Here is a 20549-nt window from a genome sequence, read left to right on the forward strand (position 1 = left end):
GTGGGGATCAGAAATTGAAGCCCAAAGCATCATTTTCTGGTTTCACACTCCAAATTGTTCGGAGAGCTTTCCCCAAACTTGTGTGTAGCCAAGAGGGTGTAAAATTCTGTTTCATAAATCTTTATAAACCTTAATTCCATGTTAGAGAAGGACATCCTGGGACTCTATAGCAAACCTCCCAAAGTATAGTGTACACACAGCTATGTAGGCATGGACAATGGCATCAAGAGGGATGGGATAATAACTGTTGTGGATATAAGGTGCCTTTAGCAGAGCAAAGCAGTGGCTCACAAGAGGGTTTCTTAAGGATATAACTTATTGACACATTGCTCTAGCTCTGTTCATTGATATGTCTGAAGAGACATTCTTATTCATGTGAAGGATTTACATGGGAGAAAGAACCTAGGGGTGGGATCATATTTGTGTGGAAGGTCTCTACGTGAATAGGTGTTTCCACATGAGGAGTGCTATCATGGAGGTGACCAGGGTGAAGGGGAGAGCCCCTGCTCTCATATTCCGGAAAGCATGGCAAGCAAGTTTTAAACAGTTTTTGTTTTACTCTTTCCTCCACACCATCTCCTTTTCTTTTTCTGACCATAGGCATTAAAGAACTGGAGCTACATTATCTGATCCTGAGTACTAACCGCTCTGGCTGGCTTCAGATCTTGAAGAGGCGAAGGCATCAGGCATACAGAGGAAACGTGGTTAGTTAGTGCTTGTCCTGTCATGCCTGTAGGTGGGCTGGGCTGGACTTGAGTTAAGGATTTACCTCCAAGCATATTCCTCCCCCCCCCCTCCATCCCTCTGTGTAGGATGTGAAGATCTGTTTGGACAAACATGTGGAGCTTCTTTCAACAGAGGGCCACATTTAATTTCTGAGAAGTTCCAGCAGGTGGATGCAAGAAATAAACTAAATTGAATTGCAAACAAATAAATAACTAAATAAGAGAGTTAAACTGGTAGCAAAATCAGTTAGTATGTAGATATGTTATCTCAACCTTTTAAATGTTCAGCATCCGTCACTATCCGTCACTATCAAGTAATTTTTACTGCGCCCTATACAGTATTTTAAGAGTTTTCTTTGGCTGCTTGCATTAGGAAACTGCTAATCTTTGTAGTTTTGGAACAGTGTCTTTCAGCAACATTTTATACTGTATATATAACTGTTATATACTGTTATACAGTGTATACACTACTCTATTGTGTCTTGGTGTTATGTGCCTCCAAGTCATTTTCAACTTATGGTGACCATAAGGTGAACTGATCATGGGGCTTTCTTGGCAAAATTGGTTCAGAGGAAGTTTGCCTTTGCCTTCCTCTGAGGCTGAGAGAGACTGACTAGCCCTAGGTTACTCAGTGGTATCCATGGCTGAGCAGGGATTTGAACCCTGGTCTCCACAGTCATAGTCCATTGCTAAAATCAGTAAACCATGCTGACTGTACCCAGCCTTTAAATGCTCTGTCTTTCTTTCACATATTGACTGACTTTATTTTGTGCTCCATATTTGTATGAGAGGATGAGTCAGGAAGCAAAAAAGAAAGCTTGAGGTTTAAACTCTTTTGCAGTTGCAGAGTACTTGCTGAGAATATGGGAAGTAACAATGAATAGGATGTCTAGTTTGACTGCACACACTTGTCGTTATAGATGATTGTATTCATGACTTCCACATTAGTTTGATCCATGTCACCTCTCCTTAACGAGGTTTGTTGAGAAATCCTGTGTGGAAGTATTTCCTTTACAGTTATTAAGAGAACAAGACTATGGGGATTAGTAGAATTTGCTCAACCATTCTAAGGCCATTTTATGGGGGCTAGAAGCTTGTTTTCAAGCCCTGAAAAGCCAAGTGTTCTTAAGACCTTACAAGAGTTATTGGATTACATGTTAGAAAGAATACTTTATACTTCCCAGCGCAATCCTTTATTTACATTTACATTTACATTAAATTTACATTTCTAGAGTCTTTTATTATTGCCAAGAGATAAGAGTTGAACAATAATAATGATAACTGATTACAGGGTTACTTCTCCAGCTTGGGATATGATTAGATTAAAGTTTGAATCACAAAGCATAAGCCAGAAATAGTGATGAACACTTTTTTGTATCACATTTCCTCAGTGGCAGATTCAGCTTGACTGTTTCCCAGCAGAGAGTGGACAGAAGGTGCTTGTCTCTCTCGAAACCATTCCTGATGGGATGCTGAGTATCAGCCAAAGCATTCTGGTCACTAGCAAGCAAATGGGTAAGACACAGCCAAAGTGGATATAGGCCTAGTCTACTGCTGCATAGAACCTCTATTGGCAAGGGGTCTGATGTTCTGTATTTAGAACACCTGCACATTCTGTATTGGTAATAAATGGTGCTTATGAAATAAATGATTATATTCAAGATTTAAAATTCTAGCATACACAGCATGGTCTAGCATGGTCTCATGTGGGAAGAAGACTGCTGGAGGAAGATCACAATAGGAGTCAGGAATGAATTCATCTTTTCAATTTTGATTCTCCCACCCCCCCCCCCCCCAAACTTCCAGGCTTGCTCCATCTTGTTTTAGCATTGGTTTCAAAATTTCAGGTTATGTGTGTTTGAGCCTTAATGCTTAATTATAATTTTTTTCAATTTGAACAATTTCATTGCTCAAATAATAATCCGTTTTTTAATTTCCATAAGTCACATGTACTTTTGTCTTTATATATGCATTTTTGCATCAGGCAGTTAATCAGATATTCATGATTCTTTCAGAAATTTTCTCTTGCTATAATGAATTTCCTTTATGTTATTTTCAGTAATTGATGCATGTCTAAATAAATAAAACTAGGTCCCAAGTTTGGGAGAAAAGTGGAAAACATGTTAATATAATAAATGTCTAACATACACATTTTTGTATCGATTTCTTGAATGTAGAACTGTGTCACAAAATGTTGAGATAGGCAGACGCTGACGTTAACTGTGTTTCACTTAGCTTGGGAAATGCAGATTATTAGCTTGGGAAATGCAAATTATTATATTTGTTGTTGTGTACCTTCAAGAAGTTTCTGATTTATAGCGAACCTATAGTGAATCTACATGGCGTTTTCTTGATAGGATTTGTTCAGAGGGAGTTTGCCTTTGCCTTCCTCTGAGACTGAGCGAGTGTGACTTGTCTAAGGTCACCCAGTGGGCAGAGCAGGGTGTACTACAGGATTGTAGTCCATTGCTCAAATCACTACACTACTCTGGTTGTTGTGTATGTTTCTATTGTGAAGTAAATTTCTTCTGTATCCCAAAATAGTATGGGTGTCCACTGTATAAAAGATAACTCTTTGGCAGCTTTGTACACTAAATGGCAATGCTGGAGATGGAAATAAAGAAGAAGAAAATGATGATAACACAAGTCCAGCTAGAGAAGAAAATAGCCAGAACTTGGAAAGTTATTTGTTTGGATTACAAATACTAGAACCAGCCTGTCTGCTGCTACTTGCCCCTGGCCATACAGGACGGGGGGGGGAGGGGCAGGATCAGACTGTAGTCTAAAAAAGTAACCTTTCCAACCTCTGCAAATGACAGGTCCTTCTGGCTTGGTGTATACCAAGAGAGAACAATGGCCCTATGCTTTTCCTCCTGGTGCTACCTGTTCTCTTTTCCCAGGACCTGATTTCCACCACACGTGGTTGCCTGGAACACGAGCTATTGAGGTGTCTGTGTCTGAGGACCCTGCCATTACTGTGCACCTCTGCCACCAGCTGGCCTTGGTGTGTGAGGAACTGGACCAGCCTTTCCAACAGCAGGTAAGGACTGTTCTATTCATTATACATTCTGCCTTAGGTGGCAACATGGCTACCATTCATTCACTCATTCATGTGGATGCAGTGGGGAGGAGCACAGTTTGCTGTTCTGCCTCAGACTCTCAGTGTCTGTCTTGACAGAAATGGCTAGAAAAATCACCATTTATTGGTAGTTCTCTGGACAAGGCTGGTTTATCAGTGGGGCAAATGAAGTGAATTCTCCAGTACCCCAGTGAGTAGGGCCCGGTACAGAATGGCACAAAGCGCCAGCCTGGGGCTAATTTTAGGGCTCAGGAGAATGGAGCATCCGCATGCTCCCAAGCCCTACCACGCTGTCCAGGTGCCATTTTGGTATGCGTGTTCACATGCCGTGCATGCCGATGATGTGCCTCATGCGCTGCGTCCAAATGATGCAGTGCACAAGGGATGTTTCTGCGCCACTCCAAGGCACTCATGGCACCTCAGCAGTGGCATTTTGTGGCTCCTTTTTCATGGCACATCATTGCCATAACGTGTGGTCGCCACAGCAACGATTTGTGGGAGAAAGGGGCGGCGTCTCACCTCCCCTTTCTGTCTATCTGTATCCCCCTAGGTTTCCATACTGCTGGTGGCACTTGAAAAATACAATACAGTCTCTGTATCCACAGGACCGGGACTCACAGTTTTACTTACTCACATCCAAAAAAATACAGTCTCTCTAGGCAGCTGGAGGTCCTCCAACATGACTCTGTTGTCAACTTCCAAACAAAGTATAGGATTTGCTATTATCCATGATTTCTACTGCCTGCACTAAGTCTTGGAATAGTGTATTTTCTGGCGTATAAGACTACTTTTTAACCCAGGAAAATCTTCTTAAAAGTCATGGGTCGTCTTATACACCGGGGGTCATCTGATATGGCAGGTGTTGAAACTTCCAAGCTGGACTGGAGAATCTGCGGTCACCGCATATGGTGGGGGGAGCTCAAAAACAGCCGCGGGGTATGGAAAACAGAGCCGTGTTTGCAATACCGCTCTGATAGTCTTGGAGACAGGGAGAGCTGGGCAGGCAGGGAGAGCTGACCAAGCCAAGCAGGCTTTGTATACAGTGGTACCTCGGGTTACGAAATTAATTCGTTCCGCGGCTAATTTCGTAACCCGAAAAACCTTCGTAACCTGAATTGCCATAGGCGCTAATGGAAAAAATAGCTCTCTGCTGCCCTCCGGTGGCGGAAAATAGCGCCGAGGTTTTTTCGTAACCCGAAAAAACCTTCGTAAGCCGAAACAATAAATCCCTATGGGATTTTTTCGTATCCCGAAAAATTCGTAAGCTGGGTAATTCGTATCCCGGGGTACCACTGTACAATAAGTTTTCCTGCTAAATATCTGCATGTCATAAGCCTTTGAATTAAAATTACCATATTGAAAACAAATCTGACTTTTTAAAATTTTTATTTGGTGTGCGTTGGAAGAGGGGTAGTCTTATACGGCGAGTATATCCCAAACTATATTTTAACTAGAAAACTTGGGGGGTCGTCTTATATGCCCAGTCATCTTATACGCCGGAAAATATGAGTATATCCCCCACAGACAGGGGGGTCGTACAGTATACATATAAACATCTTGTACTATGATTTTGTCAAGAGATTAATGTTCCTAAACTAGAAGAGCTAAAGATCTTCCCATGACCACCAACACCAGACTTGGTAGTATTTATCACCTACTCTTACTCCCTTTTCCAGCTGATGAAGAGGTTGTGTTGCTTGGTATTACTGCCTCTGAGACTCTGGCTTTGTTGATCCATGCTAGGGCAGTGCCCACAGCCACCGACTTCCTTGGATCTGAAGGGAGAATTGGCACATGTGCATAAAAGCAGTTATAATTCTGGAATTGCTCAGGGGTCCAATCACCTTAATCCAGTTTTGACTCTAGGTGATTCATGAATCACCAAAGATTTCTCGATTCCCAACATAACCATGAAATTACTTTTCCATCTAAGCTAGATAGGCTGCTGAAATGAAGAAAGCCAGGAAGGGACTTCTGTGTGAAAGGACTGTGGACTGAGTTTATATCTAAGACTAAAAACAAATTCCTAGGCTCAGAATATGCTCAGAAGCATACTTTTCTTTAATGCGAATCGTGTTTAATATCTTTCAAACCTACACGTGGTTGGCTAGATCTTGAGTTTATAGAAAAATCTGATCAAAGATACTTGAATTCCCCCATCCCTTTTAATCATCCTTTTCTCCTGTCCTCCTCTCCTGCCAGGCATTGGTCTCCAGACATCATCCTGCTGTGCTACCCTATGAATTCCTGCTTCCTTGCTTATGTATAGAGGTATGTCTGTGTAATGTCAAGATAAGAAGAATCACAAGGCAGGGCTGGCTTGAGGGGGAGATTCAATGTTCAGAACTACAAGGGCTATGAGGCATGCTTCAGTGGCCTAGTCTTGTGGTAGATTATATGCAGAGGTGTATTTATCAATAGGCATGTCTGTTCATTTCAGAGTTCTAGGAACTGTACCTGTAGGAAATATTGGTATTTATATTGAGCAGAGTGCAGCGTGCCCCAAGGACAGCATGAGCTTCTGGTATAAAACAGGGTAGAAATATGCAGCATGCTCTGGTAAGGATAAAAATAAAACTCACATTTTTTTTGCAAGAAATCCATCAGAAATGGGAACTTAGATCTATAAAAGAAAGTTACCTGTCCTATGATAGAAGAGTCCCTAATGCTAACTCTCACCAAAAGGTCCATATTCGCCCTTGTGTCTTATCTGAGGCTAACAACACAGCTTGTTAGCCCCAGGCCAGGATCAGGCAGACTGGATGTGGATCCGGAGGATCCAGCCAATCCATGCCCAAAGGTGCCTTAACCTGGTCTAAAAAGACTGTTTGTCACTGAGTTTCTAGCAGACCAGATGACCCCATGCATCTCTTACCTGGCTCTGTTGCCTTTGCTGTCACATCTGCTGAGAAGACCTCCCCCACAGCCTGTGATGTTGAATGGGGGCACCTGACCATGTGGGTGTAACCAGGTGCCTTGTTTCTGCTCTTACAGATTGTGATGGGGGTCTTTTCAATAGACATGATGGTGGAGGCAGGTATGGAACACACAGTGGTAGTGGGTCCTTGGCACAGTGGCATGTGTACATGTAAACTCCTACCCATTGCTGTACTGGCCTGGGGACTGAGCTGGGGCAGGGTAACATAGGCTTGGCCCATGCTATCCTGCCTGTCTGCTTAGGACCTATGAACCATCATGAGGCTGAGATGCTTCATGGATGGTTCCTTCTCAGACAAAGTGTTGTGAAACACCAAAATTAAGTTTTTTAGAGAAAGGAGAAGGAACCTATGTAGTCAGGAAGGAGAAAAAGCTTGAATTACATAGATCAGGGAACATAGAGATGGAAATAAGACGTGCATCTCAGTTTCCTCTTTACCCCTAATTACTAAAGAAACAAGTACTGATGCCTCTTCCCTTCAACATTGTCTTCACTGCAGTGCCCTACACAGAGGATGGCCACTAGGCCAAGTTTGGAATATTTAGCTTATGTTTCCCATCCCCCAGCTGCTGGGGTAATAATCATTGGGAAGCAGCCAACTTGGATCTTTCCAATTGCCCCACCCCTCTCTCTTTCTCCCAGGCATCATATGGGTATCATGATGGCGTACGGAAGAAGGTTTGTCCATTCCAGGATCGACCAGAGACCTGTGAGTGTTGTTTTAGGCCCAAATCTGATGACAGTGGGTTTATGCTATTGCTCTGTTGCTGTGTCTGCATATGTTATGTATGACAATGCTGTTCCTTTAACCAAGAACCTTTTTGTGTGGGGGATAAAAAGGAAGATGATAGTAAGAGCTAGTATGGAGCATGGGGATTCTAGGTTCTTTATAGAACTGTGCTCTCTAACAGTATCGTGTTGTGTGGAGAAATATTTTGGATAGTCTTGTCATGAAATGCCACTTCTGTTCATTTCCATTCATGGAGTTGCAGAAGAGCAGACTGAGTTGCTTTTTTCTCTATAACCAGTTGGCAACCCTAATGAAAGAGGGTAAGTTAGCCATACTGGCAGGAGGATTCTGGGAGCTGTCACTGAAAAGGTAACTTTTCCAAGCTCTGGAAGGAGAGATATAAGATATCTGTATGTCTGTCACCAGACTTTTTAAGGAATCAGTGTCTCTTCAGATTTCTTTCTGATTACATTTCCCTCTTTCTGCTTCTCCAGTTGGTCCAGACCTGTGGTCCTCAATGCAGTTTCGTGACTTCAGCAATAGTGAAAAGGCTGAAATGGTGATGTCTCTGAACGGCCGCTGCTTCCTTCATCCCACTGCTTCCCTTTGTTGGAAGGAAACTCCAGAAGCAATCTGTCAAGATATTCCCAATGCTACAACCATTGGATCAAACCAGGTGAAGAGATGTGATAATTATCATTCTAGGTATTTAATGAGTTGGAAATGGGTGACCTTTTTGGCTGGGTAGAAGAAATATAAGTGTTGAAGATAAACCTACTCTGAATATAGGTTGGAGACTTCATTTAACATTGGGGTTATAAAATTCCTTGTCTGAGTAAGTGGGTTAAGTGAGTTGTGAAGAGAATAGGATTGTTAAGGGGAACATATAGTCTATACAGACAAATTTTAAGATGGCTTTTCCTAGTCCAGCCCAGCGCTGACTGGAGATAATAGGTGTTGTAGTCTAATTCATCTGGAAGATACGAAGTTGGAGAAGATTGTGAAGTCGAAGGCTTTCATGGCCGGCATCCATAGTTTTTTTTGGATTTTTCTTGGTATGTGGCTATGTTCTAGAAGATTTTCTTCCTGACGTTTCGCCAGCATCTGTGGCTGGCATTTTCAGAGAATCTTGCCTGGAAAAAAGGCAAGCATTCTCTGAAGATGCCAGCAAGCATTTTCCATGCCAGCATTCTCTGAAGATGCCAGTCACAGATGCTGGTGAAACGTCAGGAAAAAAATCTTCTAGAACATGGCCACATAGCCCGAAAAACCCACAAATTTGGAGAAGACTGTTTAGATACTGTCTACCTTGAGTTGCCCTTGAACCTGATAGGAAACTATAATATATAAATGTTTGCTATTGTTGTCTTAAAACAAATTACTACCATCCTATGATCTAGGGACAATTGTACAGTTAAGAATTTGGGGCTGTTATTCCATGATGGTGCAGATAGATTCTTTGTTCAGGTTCTTAATTTTATGTTAAGGAAATATCACTGCCAATAAATTTTGAGTTAATCAGGCTGCTATATATTTATGGCATTTCAAACTCCATCTGAGATTTTCTGTTTTCTTAATAGGAAGATGAATTTTCTATGGAAAGCATATCACCAGTTAGATTAGGATTTAGTTTTTGTGTAAATATATATTAACACCATCATTGTTTTTTAAACTACAAGCTACATGTTTGTTTGTTTGCTTGTTTGTTTTAGTCAGTCTTTATTCTTTAGGAAAACATAGTTAAGAAAAAATTGCACTTCTGCTGTTCTGCTAATGAAAGACAAACAGGTTTAGCTTTCATATTTTGTATATTTTTGTTTCCTTTAAAAGGGTTAAAGCCCTAGAAACTTAAATTACCCCAAATTTAGTATGGTTACTAGGTTTTTATGTGGGGGACGAAGTACAGTCCTCCCAGATGGCATTGTACTGAAACTCCTGTTAGACCTAGCCATTTGGGTCAATGGTGTGGAATATTGGGAGTTACAGTTGGACAGTTTCTAGGTTCTTTCCCTTCTGCTGTGTTATATGCTCTGAGGATAAAGCTGTTTAAAAGGATTGTTGAAATTAAATACTTGTCCATGTAAAGATAACACTAGAGCAGGAATGGCAACACACCAGATGTTGCACTACAGTTCCTATCAACCCCAAACAGCATAGGCAGTGGTTAGGACTGCAGGAGATGTAGTTCACCATCATTGGCAAGGGCACCGATTCATTCCCCATTCCTGATGAAGAGTTATTTCTTTGCCCTGCCTTTGGCTGCAAGAAAACATGCTGTTTTTTCCCTCCTTCACACTGAGAGCAAAAATGTGAAGTTACGGAAAAGGGGATTTTTTGGTTTCAGGAAAGGCTGTAGCTGTAGGAGTTGATAGAAGAAGGAGCACTCATCCATTGTCCTGACATAGACTTCTTGTTTTAGGAGTACATCTTTGAGGAGGTGGATGTGCACCCCCAGCTCTGCTTCAAGGTGAGATACTTATGAGCCCAGTCACTAATGCCATGTACCTGTTACCAAAGTCCCATGGGGAACAGTTAAAAAAGTTGGGTATCTTTAGTTTAGAGAAGGGAAGCTGAAGGTGTGGTGCGTTGGCAGTCTTCAAATATCTGAAAGGCTGCCACAGAAGATGCAGCATAGTTATTCTCTTTTGCTTCTGAGTATGTATCTTCAGCTAGTGGATGGAAGCAGAGTTTATGTAAATGTTGGGAGAAGCTGCCCAGTGTCAGGAGCTCTTTGGCAGTGAAGTAGCCTGCCTTAAGAGATAGCAAGTTCTCCTTCACTGGAGGTACTTAAAGAGAGGCTAAATGGCTATTTGTCAGGGATACTGTACCTGCAGCCCACATTACAGATCCTGCATTAAGCATGGGGTTGGACTAAACCATCTCAGAGGTTTCTCTTTACTCTTGATTTATATCAGTAGTAGGTAAAGTGTGCCCCTCCAGTTGTTGTTGGACTGCAACTCCCAGTAGCCCAAACCAGCATAGCAAACGGTGAGAAATGCTGGATTGTTGCAGTCCCAACAATATTTTGAAGGGAACCATTTTGGCCACCCTTGTTCTAAACTTTATTGGGGGCTGAATATGCTCAAAGCTGCTAGCATCTGCAATAGCAATAGCAATAGCATTTATATTTCTATACCACTTCATAGTGAACTCAACACTCTCGGTTTACAATCAGTAAGCCAATTGCCCCCAACAAGCTGGGTACTCATTTTACCAACCTACAAAAGGATAGAAGGCTCAGTTAACCTATAGCCCTCTGGGATCGAACTCACTACGTTGTGGCCCTCTGGGATCGAATTTGCAACGTTGTGTCTGCAGTACTGGCATTTAACCACTGCACCACCACTGCTGTGCCTCAGTTCTTGGGCTCAAAAAGAAAGCTGAAATCTTGGGGCTAGGAATGGGAAAACTGATGCTTGGTGCATCTTTCCTTAAGGAAGAATGGGGCCAAAGCTTGAGAATTTGTTTTTTTTCATGCACGCGAGCATAATGTGCAGTGAGCATAATGTGCAGGTTTTGTATAGCAAGTCACAGTTGTTCCAATGACATTTCTCTGTCTTCTGCAGTTCTTTTACAAGAATACCAGCCACACTGAGTGCCCACACCAGACAGGTGAGTCTGCATAAAACATAGCACAAACTTCTACTTTGCTACCAAGAGAAGGCTACAGGGCAATTCCGTTTCATGTTGATTTTGGGTGGTCTGGGGTAGTCAGTGCGCATGATTTGAGTGTGGCTTTGGTTCCCTAGTGATCAGGTGAGAAGGAATGGGGGCGGAAATTTCAATTTGATTTCTTTTCAATCAGCTGAGTAATTGAGAAACTTTACGAACTCCCCCCCCCCACTGAAATTGTATCAGAACAGTAACGGGAAAGGAGGTAATTAACATGTTTTTGCATTAATAAAAAGAAACACTTTCCAAATGATTTCCCACCAGAAGAACAACAGAAGAGGACAACATCATGTGATTAAGCCTCAAATGAAGATGCTATTACCCTGATGTAATTGCAGTTTATCTGCCTAGTGTGATAAAGCTCTAAGAGTGGATCTGACCAAAAATCCACCAAAGCTGGTACTCTATCCTGGCCAGCCAGATGCTTCAGCAAGGTCACAGATATTCATATAGATATTTAGGCCAGGGATAGGGAATCTTTGGCGCTCCAGGCGTTGTTGGAACCATGGGACGTGGTAAGACACAGTTCCTTGAATGAGAAAAAAACACCTTGCAAACATTATTATTACAGAGATATGAGCCTCTTTTAGGCTCAGCTGATGTTGTTTTGCAGAAATGTATGGCAAGGAAATCGCTAGCTACCCAGTAGTTAATATATACCTAAAGCTAATAAGTAGAAAATACGTTGTCTGTAAACAATTTGCTGAAGTCAAGGAGTTCCTTCTTGCTATGAGCAGGTTAAACAAGATAAAGATTATTTTTCAAAGTTGTTTTGTGAAAGCAGGATAGTTTTTTGTGAGGATTTTAAAGGTGAATGCCCTTGACTAGTTTTGACCAGTCTTGTAATTTTTTTTAACCAACTGTTTGGAGGAGCTGGTCTTACATTTTTAACAGTGAAATCAAACTACACCCCCATGTGGCAAAACTATGGAAATGCAGAACATGCCTAGCCTTACTTATTCAGTACAGTACTGTACTATTATACTTATACTTATTATAGTTCTGCTTGTACGACTTGCATCTGAGGAAGTAGACTCAAGTCTATGAAAGCTCATGTTACCAACCTCTATTTTTCAAAGGTGGTGAAAGACCCCTTTGCTTATTTATACTGTGCAGCACTGAACCAGCCCAGGTGGAGGGGCTTAAATAATATTTACCATCCTCTTTAAAACAAACAAACCAAAAACCCAGTGTGAATTGTGCATAATCCTTTCTTGGAGATTAGAGATGATGGTATATAAAATTATGTATGGTGTCAAGAAAGCAGACAGAATTTTTCCTTCCTCTTTTATGATATCAGATTCTGGATCATCCCTTGAACTTGGATGATGGGAAAAACAAAACATACAAAGGAATGTACTTTCACAGAGTGCATAAAAAACCTGGGAGATTTCAAAATGTAATGAAGGGTGCCAGTTTAGATGTCTTTAAAGGGGGATTAGACAAATGTATGGCACACAAGACTATCATTTTCTGCTAGTCCTGATGCTATGGCATGATTAACATGACTCTGGTTACCTGTCATTGGGAAGCAATAGTGGGTCAAAGCTGTTGTCCTCGTGTTCTTTTTTTCTGGCTTTCCATAGACAACTTTTTGGTTACTGTTAGGAAACAAGGTGTTGTACTAGAAAGGCCTTTGTTCTGATTAAATAGGATTCTCTGTGTGTGTGTAGTTATGTATAACTGTGCTCTGGTTTAACTATGCTGTTTTTAACTTATGTTTTAATATTAATAATATTGAATTTTTTTTTAACTTTTGCAATCAGTGTTCTAGCTCTGTCTTTTTAAATTATTGTAACCTGCCTTGAATCCCACTGTGGAAGAAAGGAGGGATATAAATCCTTGAAATAAATAAATAAAAATAAATAAATACCATTATGCCTCCTATTATTTATTTATTTATTGTTTGTGTATATGCTGCCTTTCTCCATGGAGGGACCCAAGGGGGCTCACAGACAAAACATTTAAAATCTCAATAAAATTTAAAACAATTAAAAACATCTGCACCCACAGTAGTGCTTCAGAGGTGCTTTCAGATCTGTTTTCTAGATAAAAAAGTTTCTGTTGCTTAACAACTTGCCTTATTAGAGCCACACATCATGTTGGTAGTTATCAGGTCTCTCTCATCCAGTTGTGGTTTTGCTTCCTTTGCAGGTGTGCAAAAATCCGTAGCATGATGAGCTGCCTTTTTTAATGTGGACATCAACCCCCACAGTCTTGTTAATTTTTAAGTTGAAATTCTTGCTTTTATTTATAATTAATCATCAGGATTGAGGCAACCTCTTCGACCAAACTTTTAAAAAATGCTATCTTTCTCTCACATGCACATGCACACGCACACACACGAGAGTACAAAGAGATGATTGTAAAGAAAAGTGAAAAGGAACTCTCAGCTCAGCACCATTGGGGCAATTTTGTGTGTTCTTCTTCTCTTCCAGAAACTGCCTGGAATGTATCGCTAAGTGCCACATTTTTGCAGCTCCACTTAAGCTTTCGCTCCCGTGTACCAGCATCCTTCAGCTCAGCCTTATGTCAGAAACAGCCTACAGGCCAGTGTGAGCTTGAACCACCTGTCTATACTGTCACCCATGTAAGTGCTTGCTGGCTCTAATGAGAAGTAAGGAGAAATTGAGAAGGTTTCATGAAATATGTTAGCCCAGACTGATGTGGGAAGTGTTGGGAAGCTGGAGTATTCTTGACTTAGAAAAGTGAAATTTAAGTATAACATGTCCTTATGCTTTGCAGCCAGAGGGATCAGCCCTCGGAGAATTGGACCTCATTCTGCCTTGGCGGGCCTTGAGGAGCTGCCTACTGGTAAGGGCCAGTCTCAGGTTTTGCAACAGATTACCATATATACTCAACTATAAATCAAACCTCATGTATAAATCAAGGGCAGGTTTGGGGGCCAAATTTTTTATTTTGATATGACTCATGGGTAAAGGGTAAAGGGTAAAATTCTATGATTCTTAACCAATTTAAATATCATTTAAAAGCACAAAAGAGAAATTTGAAAACCCTTTTCTCACCAGCCAGCCAGATGTCAAAAATATGACTGAATAAAAAGGTATGATAGAACTTGTGGTTGTTTTAACATGAAGATCCGTTGAAATATGCTTTAATATGCACCTTACTGTGTGTTTTAGCTGTAATCACTTTTTAATCCTATTGTGAGCTGTCTTTGCACCCCAGTATTAGGAGGAAGGCAGAATGTAAATTAATTAAATAAATAAAAAATAAATATGTAACTTTCTGTGAAGAGAACTCATTCTTTATAAAGGTTGAGTTACTATATACACCAAAAACCAATACTATTAGCAACTTAACAATAGCAAAATATTGTTCTTATTGCATCTAAATTATGGGAGGGAAGACTTTGCCCTTCTAGTTTGGGTGTGGGCCACTGTGGGAGGCCGGGAGGCTGTGTTACTCACCCAGGAAACCTTAGGGACTGCACCCACATACCTAAATCCCACTTTTGGCCCCCAAACTGCCCCTCACCCTCTTAAGTGCTATGAGGGGCATATTTGTCATGTTTTTTAGGGGCCTATGGGCCATTTTAGGCCTGGCGAGGTTTTTCCCCCAGGATAGAAGGTGACTGGAAATCACCTCCAGATCACTTCTAATTTCAAAAAAAGCCTTTGTTTTAAACCCCTAGGAGGTCCAGAAAAACAGCCACATTTTGCCCACATTTTAGTTTTGGCTACAGCTTCCATCAGCCCTGACAACCATGGACAATGGTGAGGGCTTGTAGGCATTCTAGGCCAGGATAACCAGGAGAAAAGTCTCCGCAGTTCAGATTCCATTTAAGTGTGTCTCATTTTTCCCCTTTTCTTTCTTGTTAGGTCTGGCGTTCTGATGTTCGCTTTGCTGGCAAACAGCTTTTGTGCCCTGATGGTAAGTTACAGTGTCATATTGGTTTATGAATGGGAAAAATAACAGGTAAAGTGCCTAGACAGTTGTGTCGTGCACTCCATGGTTCTTCTTAAGGAGGCTTAAAGAATGGTGTTGATTTTTGGAAAAGATAAGGAATGAGAGTTAGATGCTGCTCAGATGGGTAGGAGACTTTTTTTATAGAGCCTGATGGTCATCGTAGTACAGTATATGATTTCCTTGAGTTTATCCCTTGTTCAAGGTAATGAATAAGATGTTTTAAAAAAAAAATAGGCTCCACTTAAAGAAAGTAGGATGGGTTTCTCAAAGGTTCCACAATAGAAATAGTTGTAAGAGCTGGGTAGCATTATGGCTGCTGCTACCACAGCCCCACACAGAAAGAAGAGGAGATGGCAGTAAAGTTGTCCATCCTGGGCAAGCAGGAGTTGCACCATAATGCTGCAGTGTAGAACCACCTGTTTAGAATCCCGACCATGCTCTCTTCCATGCTATGTCCATCCATATTTTTCTCTTCCCTAGCTAGTGTGCTTCTCCCTCCTTAGCAGATAGATGCAGTCATGGGAACACACAGGAAGATTACAAGTAGAAGTAACATGAGCATCACCACCCTGGTTTAAAGTTCTATGAATGAGGCAGTGGAATGGCATAGTAATAGCCTCAACTGTAATCACCATTGGTCCTCATTGGGGTTTAGAATAGAATAGAATCCTACAGTTGGAAGAGACCCCAAAGGCCATCCAGTCCCACCCCCTGCCATGCAGAAATATACCCCTAACACATGGCCATCTAGCCTCTGTTTCAAAACCGATTTGTGTGAGGATTTCTCCTATCAGCTTCCCTTTAGGGTTTTTTCCAAAGGGCTTTTTAGAGCGCATTTTCCAGCCTTGGGTTTTCTCTCAAGCCTACTAATACCTTCTTCCTCTTGGATATGGATGGTATTGTTTTAGCTACAGAAGGGCTGGTACTTTGAGAATGAGATCACCTTTTATATATATATATATATATAAGGTGAAGGCCTAAATAGCCTAAAGGCACAAAATCTTGTCTGATCTTGGAAGCTAAACAAGGAAGGTTATCGCATTAGTGCCTGAAACATTTCTATTCTGTTCCCAAAACGTTTCGAGATGTAACGTTATGGGAACGGATATTATCGCATTAGAAAATGTAAAGCGTTCCGAGAACGTTACGGGAACACATTTTACCGCATTTGTCCTTATAGGAAGCGTGATAAGTATGAGAACGTTTCAATATTCGCGCATGCGTATTTATTTCGGAAGACCTTGTAATGATGATGTAATCACTCTACTGTTCCTTTTCACCCGGAACTGAATAGGGTGACCTTGTGGGGTGTAAAGATGGCGTCTAAGGAAGTGTTTTTGGAGCTACTGTGCAATATTATAAACATTGATGAAGAGCAAAGACGGAGGAGAAGAAGTCACATTGCAAAAACTCTATTTCTCTTGAAGCGACGAAAAGCTGCTTTAACAAAATTGTTAATTTTAGCTGGCGGTGGAAATTTAAATATTACCGCTTGTCAGGATTGCTTTGATTGTGATTTCCTGCATGGCATGGTGTTGGACTGGATGGCCCTTGTGGACTCTTCCTACCCCATGATGCTAGGAAATGCTTCATTATGGATATGAAGAAAGAATTAAAAAGACAAAAAAATAAAATGTCCCCATAAAATTGTGTTGTAACCAGACTCTGCTGGCTCATGTTTTTTCAACCTTACATTATTATATTACCTCCTTGACATGCAAAGAAATCTATAGTATTCTGATCCATGTCATCAGGGAATACCGTGGTCATGACCATCCATTATCACACAATTCATCTTGAGGATTGTTGTGATAAATGTAGTTAATGTTCACTTTCCCAAAAAAAAGGCTCCATGTCAGGATCTTTTTAACTAGTAAGATACATAATATGGACTACATGAAAATCTAAGAAAGGTGCAAGATAAGAAGTCAACAATCATCATCACTTTACATATTTTACACACCACATACAACATACCAGTAATACAGCTTTTGGTCGTATTGGACCTATTTGCTGCAGTACTAAGTTTTGGCCCATTATTAATGAAATTATACCTCAACCACATTATTTTATTTATTGTCTTGTCCATCATGTATTGTGACAACTAAGGATTAATGCAAAAAAACTACTACAGTCATCTTTATGGACATACATAAAGATGACAAACAGTGTATTATTCTCCATGAGTACCACATGCACAGAAGGAAACCATTTCCCAGAAAAAAATAGTTTTCAAACACTGCCTTTATTTTTTATATACACATACAAACACACACACACACACACACACATATGTTACATATACACACATATACATATATAAGTAATATAGATATAATATATAAATATACATATATATTGTCAGTTATCTATATATACAAACATTACTAATCTATGTAGATGTCATTTATATATATATATGTATATATATGTGTGTGTGTGTGTATATATATATAACATGTTTTCTATTACATATTTCACATGTTTCTTATAAATATATATATATGTTGTTTATACATATGTATGTATATCTATTTATATAGAGGTAGAGACAGAGCGAGAGAGAGAGAGTTTTCCATATACATATATATAATACCATAATTATACACACATCTATCTATACATAGCCCTCACAAATGGTGGGGCTTTTTTTTTTTTTTTTCTCTATTTATTTTACTCAACATGAGTCCCAGGGAGAGCAAAAAACCGACGCTCTAGGAATGGGGAGGAATGCAGGGAGGGAAGTCCGTTCAGCCAATCACAACAAGGCAGAACATGGGAACGGAAGTAAGAACGGATTACATTACTGCTCTGACATTTCTTGGACCGTTTTAAAAATGTTTCCACAAGCTTGGATCACTTTCTTATCCGTTCCCTCCGAGGAACACATATGGAACGCTTTGAGGGGTATGTAGAACGCGATGGGAACCCGACGGGGAAAGAAACGTGTGGTAAACTTAAAAGTGTTCCGTTCCTATCGGGTTCCAATAACGTTCTCGGAACGCGATGCGATAATCTCCAAGGTTAGTTCTAGTTTATACTTGGATGGGAGACCATCAAAAAATAACAGGAGTTTGTAGGCTACATTTCAGAGGAAGGAAGTGGCAAAATCACCTCTGAGTATTCTTTGCCAGAGAAAACCCTATGAAATTAATGGAGTCAACAGTTGACTTGAAGGCAAATACACACACACATATATAGGGTGACAATATGATAACACTGATAGGTTCCTGAGGGGATGAATGATGACAGTGGAGGATTGTTTTTTGTGGAAGTTTGACATCCATTTTCAAATACTTTTTCTTCCTGTTAGTTTCTCACAAACGCTGGGGTCTGCTTGCCTTTGGAGTGAGTCTGGGATTGGGATTGCTGGTCATGATCGTTCTGCTCATTCGTTGGGGTCTGCAGAGGCTCCACAGAGGTAAGAATGAGAGGGACTAAAAATTGTCTGTGGGCAAGAGAGGTGGGCAGAGGTGGGGAGGAGGAAAAACAAATGGAAAATTGAAGATCCTATAAAAATTTCCTTTTTTTTTTGGACTACAGCTCCCAGGATTTATCCAGCCATGCTTGCTGAGGGATTTGGGGAGTCATAGCCTTAAAAGTTTTTAAAAATAACTTTGCCAGACTCTGGAGAAATATTATCAGTTGGTGAGAACTGCACTCAGTGTTGTTTTGTGCAACAGATAAAATGTATTTTTAATTTTTTTAGTGCAGTAGCATGTTCTCTATTCTCTAAAAAAGGGATACAGTTGATAGCAGATAAATACTATCAATATTCATAGTGTTTAACCAGGTAATGTAAGTTAAACAGCTCTTTGCCCCCAAGGAGCTTATAACCTTCATATTGACAGCGGGGAAGCATGACAAAGGATACCAATTTGGTTCCATGTACGAGTATACCTCAGTTAACAAAATCAGTGTGTTCCTGGACATTACTGTATATACTTATGTACAAGTTGCCCTCGTGTATAAGTCGTTAACTGGTTTTGGGGCCAAAATCATAGAAAAGACCCACGGACAAGTCGAGGGTAAAACGTAGAGGTATGTAACAAAAGATGTAAAAGGGAAAACACTACTTCCCTCCCTCCTTCTCTTTCTCTGGACCTCTCCCAACCACCTGACACCATTCCCTTGGTGCTGGAGGAGAAGGTTTAAACATTGGATTGAAAAGGGAAGTAAGTTGAGTTAAATGGGTGCTTGGTGGGCAGGAGAGATCCAGAGAGGGATGAGGATGAGGAAAGAAGGTTTTAACATCGGATTGAGATGGCTAATCACCGCTTCCACACACTCCCTGTCTTGGCAGCTCTTTTAGAAATCACTGCCAAGGCACAGAGAGTGAGGCATTGGGACAGCTTTTTTCAGGACCTTTCTGAGCCATATTACTGTATTGACCTATATATGTCAATCCAGGATTTTAGGGTCAATTTTGGATCATATTTTTTTTTTACTTATAGTCAAGTATACACATAACATAACACATATGTTAACTTCTTTAACATAAAAATATGGTCCATGAAGCAGAAACAACACAGAAAAAATAGAGATGGGTCCTACACTATGAAAAAGGAGAGCAGTTCAATATGTTTAATCAAACTTTGTATTCAAAACTAAAAAAAATATGCATGCAGGTAAGCCTTCCATAAGTAAACCAAAACATGTTGAACCTTCTAGAACTGGATGATTCCAGGTACATTTTTAGACAAATCAAAAAGGCAGCTAAGGGCTGGCATCCTGTTGGTTAGTTGAAACTAGAGCAGACCCATTGAATTGTTGAGTGGTGAGTCAACATGCAGGTAAATCCCATTGGTTCAGTGGGTCTACTCTTGCCCAAACTAATAACAGGATTTAGGCCAATGTCTGTGCAAGCTTTTTAAAACCACCAGGTCATCGAGCAGAAATGCTACAAACAGCAGAAACGAAGGTGAGGTCCCTTTTGGAATGCCAAGATGGCTGCTCCACACCTACTGGCTGAACTCACTTTCATTTCTTTCCCTCCCAGATAAGCCCAGCAGACACTATTCCCGTCCTATCCTGCTGATCTATTCTCCTGATTCGGAGGAACACAAGCAGCTAGTCTGTGCCTTTGCTGGATTGCTGCACTCAGCACTTGGCTGCCCCATTCTTTTGGACCTCTGGGAGCTGGCCCATGTGGGCCGATTAGGTATCATGGCCTGGATGTATGCCCAGCGAGAACTTATAGGCCAGGAGCAGGGCCAGGTGCTGCTACTATGGAGTGCAGGTAGCGCTCGTGCCTATGGACTGTGGCGTGGGAAGGCAAATGGAGATGGAGGTAAGGCACCAGAGCCCCATGACCTTTTTGGAGCAGCAATGGCGTGTTTGCAAGGTGAACTTCAGAGTGCTGCTGGGACTATGCAACAGAGTGATTGGGTAATAGCCTATTTCAGTAAACTGTGTGGCCGGCGGGACATTCCCTATTCTCTGAGGTTTCTTCCCCGCTATCGCCTGCCTCAGGAA

At 40.9% G+C, this 20549-nt stretch overlaps 1 protein-coding gene across 1 annotated transcript in view; it reads left to right on the plus strand.

Annotated features, from left to right (window-relative positions):
- IL17RE (interleukin 17 receptor E) overlaps positions 1-20549 on the plus strand; it is a gene marked incomplete at its 3' end in the record, with an annotated part of 39654 nt that extends 19105 nt beyond the window's left edge. The window contains exons 6-18 of the mRNA XM_042447441.1: positions 601-704; positions 2117-2240; positions 3626-3765; positions 6007-6075; positions 7385-7451; positions 7967-8148; positions 9892-9939; positions 11039-11084; positions 13583-13734; positions 13890-13958; positions 14987-15038; positions 18388-18495; positions 20074-20549. Coding sequence (XP_042303375.1) covers positions 601-704; positions 2117-2240; positions 3626-3765; positions 6007-6075; positions 7385-7451; positions 7967-8148; positions 9892-9939; positions 11039-11084; positions 13583-13734; positions 13890-13958; positions 14987-15038; positions 18388-18495; positions 20074-20549 — 1637 coding nt within the window. The remainder of the gene's footprint in view (positions 1-600; positions 705-2116; positions 2241-3625; positions 3766-6006; positions 6076-7384; positions 7452-7966; positions 8149-9891; positions 9940-11038; positions 11085-13582; positions 13735-13889; positions 13959-14986; positions 15039-18387; positions 18496-20073) is intronic.

Source organism: Sceloporus undulatus, chromosome 2, assembly GCF_019175285.1.
Source record: "Sceloporus undulatus isolate JIND9_A2432 ecotype Alabama chromosome 2, SceUnd_v1.1, whole genome shotgun sequence".
Classification (NCBI taxonomy): Eukaryota; Metazoa; Chordata; class Lepidosauria; order Squamata; family Phrynosomatidae; genus Sceloporus; species Sceloporus undulatus.